The sequence below is a fragment of the Amblyomma mixtum genome, chromosome 3 (assembly GCF_055824585.1).
Source record: "Amblyomma mixtum isolate Tamu chromosome 3, ASM5582458v1, whole genome shotgun sequence".
NCBI lineage: Eukaryota > Metazoa > Arthropoda > Arachnida > Ixodida > Ixodidae > Amblyomma > Amblyomma mixtum.
Window position 1 is genome coordinate 397,682,685 of NC_143014.1, and position 13,306 is coordinate 397,695,990.

General features: G+C 47.7%; 1 protein-coding gene across 1 annotated transcript; it reads left to right on the plus strand.

Moving 5' to 3' along the window:
- The first annotated feature begins 2,956 nt into the window (after positions 1-2,956).
- LOC149357292 (amine sulfotransferase-like) lies at positions 2,957-11,842 on the plus strand. The gene is made up of 2 exons (XM_089584490.1): positions 2,957-3,152; positions 10,703-11,842. The coding sequence occupies exons 1-2, from the start codon at positions 3,077-3,079 to the stop codon at positions 11,647-11,649; spliced, it is 1,023 nt and encodes a 340-aa protein (XP_089440616.1). The 5' UTR covers positions 2,957-3,076; the 3' UTR covers positions 11,650-11,842.
- Positions 11,843-13,306: the final 1,464 nt, after the last annotated feature.

Below are 13,306 nucleotides of genomic sequence, written 5' to 3' on the forward strand. Positions count from 1 at the left end.
CTCCGTTTCGTAATGCATGCTCTTTCGATATGCCCTCGCTTGTGGCAAAAATTACACGTGGCTGACTGGAATCGACATCCCTGGGGGTTGTGTTGGTCGTCACACCGCCAGCAGCGTTGTGCCTTTTTGACCGATTTTACAACAACAGAAGGCTTGCGCACCTGGTTGCTTGTCTGGTGTACCGGCTCGGTGTTCCGGCGAATCCCTCTCTGCTGGTGACCGGCGCTCTCCGCTCGAACGGCGATGTCGTAAGCTTTGCTGAATGTGAGGTCCTTCTCAGCGAACAGGCGCTGCTGCAGTGACTCGTCACTCAGTCCGCACACAAATCTGTCGCGTAACATCACGTCCAAGGGAAGCATGGTGGTGTTAGCAGAAGAAGCTGCGTCTCCCTCCTGCCCGGTAGCTGTTGTCGACAGCGTTCCAAAATTGCAGTCGGCAGCGAGCTTCTTGAGCGCGGCTACGTAGGCGCTCACAGTTTCTCCTCCCAGTTGATCTCGTCGTTGGAAGCGAGCCCGGCTGTAGACCTCGGATGGCCTTGGGTCGTAGTGCTTTTGCAGCGCTTTTACGATGTCGTCGTAAGACACTGCCGCTGGTGTGCTTGGCTGAATAAGGGCGCAGACAGTATCGTAGGTCTGCTCCCCGCACAGCGTCAGCAGGTTGGCCCTCTTCAAGGCTGGGTCTGTGATGTTGTTAGCTTCAAAGTAGAACTGAAGGCGTCCAACCCACGATGACCACGATGAGCCGTTGAACTCTGGTATCTGATTGGGAAACACTCGCGTAGCCATGGCTTGTCAATAGCGTTGCGTAGCGCGGGTCGAATCCACTTTCTCGTCGCCACTGTCGTGTCCGGTCGCTGTGTTGAATGCAGCGAAAGACGCACACGGTACTTTAAGACTTCGTTTATTTAAAGCCGATGAGGGTGCGACCAGCGTCGACCGAGGCAGGAGCCGAACTGGCCGCCCGAAGAAAGGAGGGAGCGGAGAAGCGTCCACGGGAGGGAGTGGCTTCCCAAAACAGGAGGAGGATGCGGGGGCGCACCATGGGGGGGCATCTGGCGACAGCGTGCGACGAAGGGCAAGTGGTCGTTAGGAGGAGGATGCGAGTGGTCGTTAGGAGGAGGATGCGAGTGGTCGTTACACACACAAAAGCAATAAAGGGACACAACAACACCATACCCCTTTCATCACATAAGCCTTCAATACCGCCACTCATGAAACGATCGGTTACAGTCCATTATACATTTTGTACGCTCGGCCGCCGCGCTGCACCCTGGACACCATCCTACCGTTTTCTACCACTGACAACCCTTGTATGCCGAAATCTTGTCTTCAGCTGAAGGAGCCCGTCGGATTCCCGCCTGCGATCCATTGCTTCTCAGGAGTGCTTCACGGACCGCTACGAAAGCCACCGTCGGCATGCTATCTACGCTTCGGGCAATATGGTCTGGCTCTGGCGCCCACTCAGGCGCCGTGGCTTGCACCAAAAGCGATTGGCCCACTACGATGGCCCTTACGTGGTTGTGGTCAGAATTAGTGACCTAACATATCAGATTGCTCGCTTCACCGCAACTGGCCACCGTTCCGCTAAAACTAAACCGTCACATGTCGCTCATCTGAAGCCATGCCACTCTCGGGACACGACACAACTCGCCCGGCGGGCTTCGGCTGCGCAGGGGGCAAATGCCACGGAATAGCGAAGACGGAGGAGTTGGAGTGCGAACGTGGTGGATGTGGGGTTGGTTTAACGCCACCGGGAACTGACTTGGTACGCCTGACGTGAGCCGACTTTGAGCAAAGGTTTTGCGCCCGTAGCAATACTATCGCCAGAGCCATCAGGATTCTGGAGCACTGACGCCGAAGCAAGTGAACTAAATCACACAGCTGCTCTAGCAGGAAACTTAAAGCTGTGAAACAAGCAGTGCGCTCTGGAAGACTATGAACCAACCGAAGGCAACCCGACACGCCAGGCTTAATACTAAAATCGATAAAGGAACACCGTGCATAATGTTCACGAGGTGTAGTTTTCGCGAAGGTGAACTGATGTGATTAGTTCTTTTTTTCTGAGACAATGAAAGAGCAAAAATGTTTCTTCCCAGTTTCCTTGAATTTAAGGGCTTCTTAGAAGAGCCGAAATGTAATTTTTTTTAAAGAGGTCCATTAGTTTCTATTATTGTTCTGGATTTTCGCTTCTTTTATACTGTTACTTTTATGCGTTTTATACATTTTATACAGACTCCACATTAAGCCCTGTGTTCAGTTGTCTTGTTTTCTCGCCCTTATGCAAATGAGCTTTTTGGTCAGGCACAAGAGTGCAGTGGGATTTAGATAATGAATAACAACAGTATTCAGGCCACGAAATTTAGGAGCTCGTTCATTCCACGCATACAGTCGGTACTACGACTCTTTGTTCAAGCATAGCTCTGCCACACACACAAACAAAAAAAGATTCGAATTGCTCTTGGCTGTCATCGCATTTCGAAGTTCCTTTAGTACATGTATACAGCTTTTTTCATCAAAATTCGACTGTTGATTGGCAGTGACCTGTAACTCCTGAAAACGGTTTGCTGTATATCATGATGAGTCGTACTTTACTTCGGACTTGGCGCCAGGCACATAACTGTGAAGACACGAGCACTTCAGCGCATCGTGGCAATGCGCAGGATTGCGCTCGTGCGCGCTTGCGGGGACGAAAACGACGGATTTTCTCGTTATCACTGCGTTCGCTGTCTAGACCTACCGTCGTGATGACAGCCGGCTGTAAAAAGTTATTGGACCCGCCCTAAAAGTAAATTCCTTGTTCAGCCTGTTGCCGGCAAAGCGCTTCGTAGTATGTTTGCTTTTTGTTCTTGTATTTCCCACCCGCGTGGAGAATAGCCCTCACCTTGCGAGGTTATGAACGTATCAGCTTCCTTCTGCCGACGCTTATGTACATGTAACCGCCGCGATGTAGTCACATGCGGTAGTTTGTCGGGGCAACGCTCTCCCGAGCCACGAGGCAGCCACCAATGAGGCGGCTGGAGAACAATTACAGCGGCGAGAAAGGGTCGCTGATGACGTCAGCAAGGCTCCATTTATGAATGTCGCGGCGCGCTCATCTCTACTCACTCGCACAGCCGGGGACAGACCTCAGAGGACAGGGATACGGAAGCTGTGGTGAGCACTACACCTCTCTTTTACTCGCAAGCGGTTTGCAATATTGTTGCGGTGTGTGTGTGACCGATTTGTACAATGTCACTGGCCATTAATGGTTCGCAAAGGGAAGCTGTACAGTAGCTTTCTTTTGCACCTTATGGCTGCGCGCACTGTAATGTTATTACCACGATGAAGTGGTAAACCAGGCAGGTGACGGATCCAAGGCCACTAACTGTCAAAGTATGCAAACAAACTCGCTTGAGTCCGGAATTAGTGTCGAAAATGTAGACTTACAGACCTTAAAACCCTGATATGTGAGCTGCTTCTGTAAAGAGAAGGCAACAAACAAACGCGACCTTTACCTGCCTGAAGGGCATAAACGTAGACTGAGCAATTTCTGCTTGAAGTGGGGGCTGCATCAGGATGGCTGCAAAGAACCGCCAGACTTTTATTTTTTATTTTTGTTCAATAAGAAATTTTGGCGCATTTCAAGGTGTTCTATCATTTTGTCTTATGAGAACCCTTTTTCTCGTGTTGTTTTTTTTTATGCGCAAGTTACCATGTCGCGTTGTTGTTCTTTTTTTTCGCATTGAATGAGCGCGAAATGAAACCAAATAGAGTTTAAATTTAGTGGAAAGTAACTTAATTTACAGCGACGTTCTAGGAAGCGCACCAGTGCGCCTACACTTCATGAAAAAGTACAGTACAAATATGCATAAAAGAGCCATTCTCGAAAACTTACTTGACTGCAGTGATTTCTTGGCATGTAGGATTGAGAGAGAATGTAGAAAATATTCGCGCGTCGCTAGAGTTTGAGGTTCCAACTGTTCTGGTCAAATGGGATTCCCGCGAGACTAGAATTCTTGGAATATCAGCGGAATTGTAGCACGACTGTACTATGCGAACGAGTTGTATGTAAAGGAATTATTATGAACGGGCTACGGAACGCCGTGCTCAGAGGTATACTTCTACGAAGGCAGCATTGAAATTAAAATGTTATTTCTGGACTCCCGGTGTATGCCTCATAACTCCGGGTTTGTCTATTAGGCTGTTTCCTCCGCTAGAGTTACCTAAAGTTGTCATACATCATGAAATTTGGAAAAGCAGCTATACGAAACGCAGGGTTTAGAAAACAGTGTCTCAGCCGCAGCGCCGAGTTTGGCCTTGACCGATGCTTGCATCGGCATGCCATAGAAAAGTCTAAGGACTTCCATGTAGTCATCGAGCCTTTTTAAAACCCCATTTTTAGGCTTGCTTTCTCTCAAATTCTCTAAAATGCATTAAAATATTCCGGACCAAAAGACGTTTAATATATAGGAGATACGATCTGACAAATGTAATCGTAACAATACACTGTCTTCTTTGTACGGCATACATAAAAAAGAAGCTATCATTGCCCGACCCAGTACATGTTGAGACTGATCCTCAGTTGACATGACAAGCTCCGCATTGATGAGAAACGATATTTTAAACCATCGCTCGTTTTCTCTTGGAATTTTTTTAGAACTTGGTGGTGAAACAATTGAAAGACCAAATGTCTGATTTCTGTATTGCATTCAGGAAATGAAAACGCGTAAGCACGACTTTTCAGTAACTATTTTTTCCTTAATGCAAATAAATTGTGAAACATAACTGCGCATTCAGGTTGTTTTCTATCTCATAAAGGTAGAGCAGAGGTCGGAGTTGCAGATGCGAGTGCTAAAGTATTGGTCAAAATGAATTTTTCGTTCCAGTTTTTTTTTTCTTGAGCTTACTCCATCTAAGTTATATATAGTGCACATGCAGATGCTGTCGCAAAATATAGTTGTCAACTAATACAATACTGAAGTTTTTCTTACCAAGGTTTCTCCTCTCATCACTCAGGGCGGGTAACCTACGTAGGTGACCCGTAAGGTGACTGTAGTGGCAAGAGACACCAATGTGCGGTTGAACAAATGTACATGACCTCACCGGAGCCTTGCGGCTGCGCGCCTTTGTCTTTCGACTAGAGGCAACTAAGAGACGTGCCGGTAGCACGCGAATCCGCCTTTAGCAACTTTCCGACAAGACTAACGCCAGTAATGTCTCGCAAAAAATTTCCAATTGGGCGGCGGGAATCACTGCAGGCCGGGCCGTTCACAAGGCTCAGGGTCACATCTTAGCGAGGCTGCTGGCCATAGAAGAAACACCCTTTTTTGCTCAGTATTTGTCAAAAAGGATAAGTGAGCTGACGCCCATACATTTTACGCAAACTGAATGACACTTGCGCAGCCTACACTCAATCTTCTAATTGTGTCCTCAGATCAGAGCAAGTAGGAATTTGAAAAAAAAAAAAAAAAACCTGGCAATGCCGGACACAACAGCGCGTTACTAGTCTGACTACGCTGTGAGTGCTTTCGTTCCGACGCTGCTTTTCTCCGCAAAATGATTGGCAAAATGGAACGCTGCTTGTCAATTTTTGTACTATATAAATATTTTGTGACGGCATGTCATTTTCGCTAAGAATACACGACTCGGTGACGCATTTGAAGAAACATTGGTATGACATGGAACGCTAAGGTCAGTGAAGCAGGAAATGCTGCTCGCTTAATTCCGCCTTTGGGAGATTCTCGCTGGTGTTACAGCATTCTTACAAGAAATAATAGGGTCTCGGTGGCAAAGCGACAACTGAGACGCGAGAGAGAGAAAGGGGAGAAAGTCCGCGGAGAGGTGGAATCAGCGGCCTGCTGTGGCTGGGGCGAATATATACACCGATCTTTGTGGTAATTATACCCTAAGGTGCTCCATTAGCAAGCGCCAGATATTTCCGGTTCGACAGACGTCACAGGCTCGGTGAAAGCGCTCCCTTTCTCCAGACGTTTTCGTCTTGCATTCGACAGGACCTTCAACTATACGTCGCGTGCCTTCCATCCGGGAAGGTCGCTAATCCCAAATTCGAGGTTACTTCACCGTTATGCAGCGGAAACTACGTCTGCGCCGCCCTTAAAGCATTTTGGGTGGCGCCGGATTTCCCAAGGCTGTCACCAAATGCGCAGATAAGAGCGCAGTGAGCAAATTTTTATGGTCACATGAACACCGCAACTAAGCGCTAATTACATGCGCAGACAGGAGATAAGAAAGCCCCGCTGCGTCCAGGTTCAACAGCATAAATCTGTAGTAATCACTACAGCAGCATGCAACTGGGGACGACGCCGGGAAGCTATTCGCCCGGCCTAATAATGTTTTATTACCCGTATTAGCAGCAATAGCTAACCGCAAGGTGCAGGGGAGAAGATATCCTAGGCCGGATTTCACTGCTGAAAGCGAGTGCTGTGTCACGGCGACGTGACAGTTTTCACCTCAAGGGTTCGCACTGCCCGTATCCATGCAATTATAAATTTTAAATCGAAAGCTACACAGATATCATGATTACTCATTGTGGTTCAGGAAGTGTAATGAATGAGAGCGCTTGTTCAATTTTTTTTTTACTTTAGGTCCGACCGCGCAGCCGGCATATTGCGCTAAAAATTGCTACATAAAAAGTTAGAACGTAAGTGGATGAAAGCTTTTTTTCACAGCAATTCTAATCTCAAGGCTCTGAAGAGTTCAGTAGCTTGCACCCTTCTTAATTTCAGTGCTCTGCTGAAGCTTCCAACATGAACTCGAAGTACGAGATATATTAAATATTTTGCTGTTTCTAAACACTGACAGAGGCACTCCGCTTATGAAAATTTCTTGCATTCAAAAGGGGCGATAAATGATGGCTTCTCTCTGAGCAGAATGATTGTCGGATGAAACAGGCGTTGCACCGTCTCGGCGTCTCTGTGCAATCAGCTCAGAACTGAAAATTACCTCCCTGTGCCGCAGCAGCACCGAACGGAGCTGTGCAATAGTAATAGCCAGTGGGGGCCGTTAAAGTGGATTATCGCACGAGGCCTGACCTTCTTATCCACTTACTATTTTTTACGAGCATCAAGAAAGACGGTGTGTGCTAGGAGAAACTCCTAAAACCGCGATAGAGTATACAACCCTCATATGCAAGACGAGCGTTCTAAGTTTCCGTGTTTAAACAACGCTCTTTGTTTAGAACGGTACGCATACAGCTTTATCCTTTTATGTTCACCGCGCCGGCTACGTTATCTTATGTTACCTCGGCAGACGCACCCAAATTTCCGATTTATCGCGATCATGCATCGCCAGGTGTTGCAGTGGTAGGGTTGATTCGTTGCGACAGGAAGATTAGCAGGAAAACTGCTTGTGCAAGAAGGATGAATTTAGGCAGGAAACATGGATTGGGCAGGAAACATGGATTGGGCAGGAAACATGAAAATGAGCAAACATTGCTCCAGTGCCAGAAGGAGAGGTTATCCTTGTGAGCTTTGTTCAATGATGAAGTTGAATTGCCAGGACGATACGTCATTCCTCGGTGATGCAACCAAATCGGAGCAACGGTGGCTGAGGCTTAAACTTAAGTAGACCGCTGTCTTCAGCGGCGTCCAAGGCTTCGAAGTGAGCGCGTTGCTATCATAGTTTCCAAGCAAGGGACTTTCTTGTTCTGGCAGGCAGAGTTTACCTAAAAAAACAACAGTTTGGTTTGTCTTTTTCTCGGTCTGTTTGCCCTGAATGCCACGGGGCAATTGTTCGGGAGTGGCTGTTCTTGCGCCAGGAATTTTAGAAATATGTCGAAGTCCCTGATTAGTACTGTGAGCTGTATGCAAAGCGCGTCCCAACTACGATACCGCAACCTCTAACAGTGTCTCATTCATGGGGAATTCACATCACGATGCAATTTGTATCAAAATTCAGAGGCTGACTACAAAAACTTTGACGGACGTCATGGCCGGAAGTTCGAGGAAGTCCTTCACCCTGGGCAACTTCTCTGATTTTTCGTTAAAGCGCCTCTCCTCTCCCAGACACCTATCATGGCATAGAAAAGCCCAAGTGGACGTTCTTTCCTACCGAAAAAGATGAAACTTGAATGAACTGATTTTTATGCAAAATTACGATATAAATATTGCTGAATTCTTACATTTTCGCGAATTTTTTATTCGCACTTTAAAAGCATTGCACCCACTATACTTTTGTAGCGTGCTTGCAGGGACCTGGTTTCGCTTTTTCATATGTTTCGACCCCATAATTCTGTAGCATTGTTTTATAAATAAATGACAAAGAGCCCTCAATTTGCGAAAACTGCCGCATTGAGGCCCCGAAAACTCTATGTGGGCACCGGTCCTTGGCATTCTAGAATAATCCAAATGTTAGGAGAATCCCTTCTGCTCAACATGTCAAAAATGTCAAAGCAGGTAGAAGTTCAAACAAGGTAATTTTTTCACGCCAATAAAAAATACCAAAAATTGGCGCGTCTCCTTTCGCATGGAATGGCCCTTATCAGTGTCCTTTGTGCGAGCGAGAACGGTGGGCGTGTGCATTCTTGTTTTCTGTGTTAGCCGGCCGACGGGTGCGCTCCCTACGTTCATAGTCCTCGCTGTGAAAAACAAGGTGGCAGGAAAGTGTGAATAGACGCGCGTCGCAGCCACCGCGTAAAGTCAGATACTGCCCTTAGATTCCGTCAGTCTTGCTGCTTTTCTATACAATCCTTAAGTAGCGCTACGTCTGCTGAGCTGAAGTGGATCGGTGTAGATCGGTGGTTGTGGTGGCTCCGCCTTTCAGAGTATGGTGGAGAATCTCTTGTTTTATTTTCAGTTTTAGAGCATAGTTGACGCAACAACGCCAAACTTTGCGCACTGTGTCTAACTGCGCGAAACCGTAGAGTCGGATGTGAACGCGGTCGATGATGAAACCCCCTCCTTGCTTTAGCCTTTGCGTTTTTTTCTTTCCTTTCTTGTGCGCTCTTTTCTTTCTTTCCTTGTGCGCTTTCATCTCGTTTTTTTATTTTTGGTCTGGGTGCTCAATTTAGTGGTGCCCGCCCGTTACAAAGGGTAAGGCCTCAAGTATCTATCTATCTATCGAGCAAGACAAGCCGACGTTCAAGCTGTATGGAACGGCTAAATACGAATAAAATGAAAAGTCTTTGCGAAAGTTCCAACGAAAAGGCTCTACTTTTAGAGGCTAGGCCTGGATGCTTCATGATGAAATGCTTCCCCAGAAAATTCTCACGTCGCAGTTGACAATGACTGTTCCTACAGACGCGAAAGGAAAACGATGGAACATATTCGATTCCAGTGTAAGGCTCTCGTGCCCCAAAAACACGAAGCCACCGCAGGTATACCAGATGCTAACGGATTTAAAAGCAGCCAGGGTGTGATCAACTTGCAAAAAGTGGAGGCAAGTAAGACACGATTAGCTGACTGGTGAAGATCGTCGAGACGATAGACAGAGGCAGAAGAAAAATTGTAACGTGAATTCGAAGAATAATAAAAGGTTCGGGTTCAATAGTTTTGTGACAGTTATCACCACCCTTACCCAAAAGGGAGGCTACTAATTATCGATTTAGGTTGAGGTTATAACAGCGGCGTATGCCAAACAAGAAAAAATTGGTGTGGTTTAGCTCTGGTTAAACCTGGTTGGTTGCGAAAGCAACCAGATGGTCACACCATCTGTTAGGCACGGCGGCGGGTCCTCGAGGAGCAGGGGGGCCCACGGGCCAAGGACCACGCGACGAGCGGTTAGACCTGGCGTTGAACTGTTCACATGTAGTAGAGGTACTAGATTGAGAGATAGACTCTTTGTCGGTGACTTCCATGGCGAGACTCCTCGAGGAGCGCGGCACGACCGGCTGCTCCTGGCTGCGGTGGAGAGAGCAAGCTGCCGTCACACGTCGCCATAGCAACGGAGAGGCTGACGTCACACCATCTATTAGCAGCGGCGGCGGCTCCTCGAGGAGCAGGGGGGTCCACGGACCACGCGACGAGCGGTTAGACCTGGCGTAGTATTGCTTTCGCAATAAAAGGATCCATTGTTTTTGCCTTCAATATGGCGCTTGCGGTATTGGATCGACCTCTGCTTCCTTCTGTGCAGGTCCCAAAATAAAAGCCTTTATTTGCAAGCGGCTCAAATGTTGCGGTAAAATTTGACACAAGGTTATAGGTGAGGGTGGAAACGCGTGATGTAGTACATGGTCTGTCTTGTTGGTGGGGGCGCAAGCGGTGGGTGGTGCTTTTCCGTGTTTTTTACGGCCATTACTACTTATCGGTACCGCGCTATTTTTAGAGTTTTTTAAATTGCAGTTGCATTATTGTGAAAAGACTGTATTTCTTAGAAATTTGAGAGTAAAAACCTTACTCGTTATTCTACCGTTTAATGATTGCAAATTCTTGTACAACTGAAGCAATTTATGTAGCAAGGACCAGTAAGGTTGATTTGTGTTCTTGTTGCAATCTCCCTGAGGCTTTCTGTTTTGAGATGATAAGGGCGCTTTGTGTAATTTGTCCCGTACACATTTTTTTTCTGACTCTTTGGCCTGATGCTGTTTGGAAACTGGAAGTCATTTTGGTACAGTGCATACTTCAGTGATGTGTCGGTTTCACAACGAATATCAAATATCGAAATGTGGAATATGTGGGCCTTATGTTATGCCGCTTTTTCATACTCCTCAGGAAGGCCAGGAAGGGTTGAAGCAGCGCATAAATGCTTTATATCGGTGTTTTACGCAGGGAGAAGTCGCGAGCAAAAGACAAGGACAATGAGCAAGAAGGAGGTCCAGAAGAAGCAGAGGCAGCTGCCGTACTATAACATCATCGATGGCGTGCCCAGAGGGCCGTACTGCGAACCTGAATGCTTGCGCAACGCCCTGAACTTCAAGCCTCGCGACGGTGACATCATCCTTGTTGCATACCCGAAATCTGGCTCCCACTGGGTCCAGCAAGTCATCCTCCTGATCCTCAACAAGGGAGAGTCAGCAACGGACTACTACGACCATATCGAGAAGGCCGCGTTCATGGAAATGAACGGCACGAAGGAACTGCTTGACAAGATGCCTTCTCCGCGAATGATGCGTACAAATCTGCCGATCCTTAGCAAAAATTCCTGCCACAAAAACGCCAAATACGTCTACATGGCCCGGAACCCATGGGACTGTTCCGTTTCATTTTATCACCACGTGAAAGGAATCGCTAAATTCCGCTTCGAGAACGGAAGCTTTGACGACTTCCTTGACTGTTTCCTCGAGGGTAACTTTGGATTCGGTGGTTACTTCGATCACATCCTATCTGGGTACGAGATGAGGAACGAGCCCAACGTGTTCTTCAGCACGTACGAGCAGTTCAAAGAGGACACACCAGGGAGCATCCGGAAGCTGGCGTACTTCCTTGGGGAAGAGTACGGCAAGATGCTGGACAACGACGAAAACATCTTCAAGCAAGTCATGGAGAAGAGCAGCCCAGAGTTCATGAAGAAGATCATGGAATTTGAATCGACCGAAACTTCAGCCGATGGAAAGCAACAAGATGTCAAGGTGTTCAACTTTGTGCGGAAAGCCAAGGTGGGTGACTGGAAGCACTACTTTAACCAGGAACTCCTGCAGAAGATGGCCGCCAAGATCGAAGAGAAGACTAAAGGGTCCGACATAATGAATCTCTGGAAGCGTCCCACGGAGTCTTAGAGGCTTCTTCATTCGGAGGTGGCATCCAACACTGCTGCCTTTTCAAAGCTCGCCAGCCGAGCCTTAGATACTAGTTTCCCAAAAGTGAATACTATTTAATTTAAAAGGAGCGGTGTTCCTATTGTGCATCTTGGAAGCGTCGAAATCCGGCAAGCCGAGAGAAAACCGGGAATAAAGGCTTGTTTTCCGCAAACTGCTGACTGGGATTTATTTTTTCTCTGTCCTCAGGGAAAGTGGCTAGTCTTTCTTATTCAGGTCGATTTTTATTCACAGCAGCTCATGAGTACAATGGCTTCACTGGACTTTTAGCCGCATGATCGCATTTGCTCAGAGGAAGCAAGTGTGCTTTGTGATGTCAGCGCCGGTGGCAGCTGTTTGGTCGCAATATTTTTGGAAGCTTGCGGAGATATTCTCTTTGTGAGAAGCTTGCGTTCTGAGTTATATAAATTCGTTTGCACCAGTGCTCTGAAAGTCATGTACTCCACTTATTCTCCAAACTCCCCAGGACAGGGGCATTACATAAAGGGGGACGCTGCACTAAGACCAGTTTTGAATGGGGCCCAAGAAATATTCTGATACACATTCCTAATAGTGCACTGCACGGGCTCGGGCCAGCCCGAAAGCCCGGACCCGGCCCGGCCCGCGGGCCGGGTCGGGCCGGGACATGATTTGTTTTGCCGGGCCTGGGCCGGGCCCGGGCCTGAAGTAGCGGGCCCGGGCCGGGCTCGGGCTTAAAGCTGCGGGCCCGAGCCGGGCTTGGGTCCGTACAGAAACGGCTTGTGTCCGACTTTTCATTCACTATTGCAGAGTGAAGTACAGAACTACGGCATTGAAGCAGCGACACGGATGAGCTATGGGTTATAGTACGCGCCGAGAAAAAAACTAAGCTTTATTCATTGACTTATTTATTTCCCTATTTCCATGCCGCGGTGCAGAAAGAGTAAAATTCAACCGGCCTTAATTGGCCATTGATCGTTCTTAATCCCAAAACATACCTATACACTATTAGAAATGCATTTGGCAAGAACATATTAGTTTAGGACGCAATACTCAAGCCTTCTAGCTGGTCGTTTCTTCTGAAAGGCGACCAGTTCGGCTATGAGCTCAACCTGTGAGATCGTGTTCACTAAAAAAAATGTCATCGTACTGCTTGTTAGGCAGCTTTAATATTTATACTTCGCGGGCGGCAGAATAAAACTAATTAAAATCATGGGGGAACGCAAAGTAGATTACTAGACGTGTATGCAGCCCTTTTTATTTAGCTCTCGGAACTTCCGAGTTTATCTTTGCCCACCTACACAAGATCTTTCTCCAAAAGACGGGCCTGGCGAGCCCTACTCTTAATCACTTTATTCTGGGTTAAAAAGAACCAACTTTCTGGAAGCCAAACTGCGGTTTCAGAACCTTTGTCGGCCAGTTCCTTATCGGTGTAGTAGCAGTCTACTTGCTCAAAGTGAGCAGTATACCTCAAGCGTTACTGTGAAACGGGCCATGCCGGGCCCGGGCTGGGCCTCATTCCGGGATTCACGGGCCGGGCTGGGCTCGCTAGAACAATAATTTAGCGGGCCCGGGCCGGGCCCGGGCTTGAAGCCGCGGGCCTGGGCCGGGCTCGGGCTTCATGTCTCGGGCCCGGGCCGGGCTCGGGCCTCAGATTGAG

What these genes read in the sequence shown, in the direction of transcription:
- LOC149357292 (XM_089584490.1), top strand. Translation starts at nt 3,077, where the DNA reads ATGTCGCGGCGCGCTCATCTCTACTCACTCGCACAGCCGGGGACAGAC. An exon ending in ACAGGGATACGGAAGCTGTG is followed by an intron (nt 3,153 to 10,702) that starts GTGAGCACTACA and finishes TGTTTTACGCAG; the next exon opens with GGAGAAGTCGCGAGCAAAAG.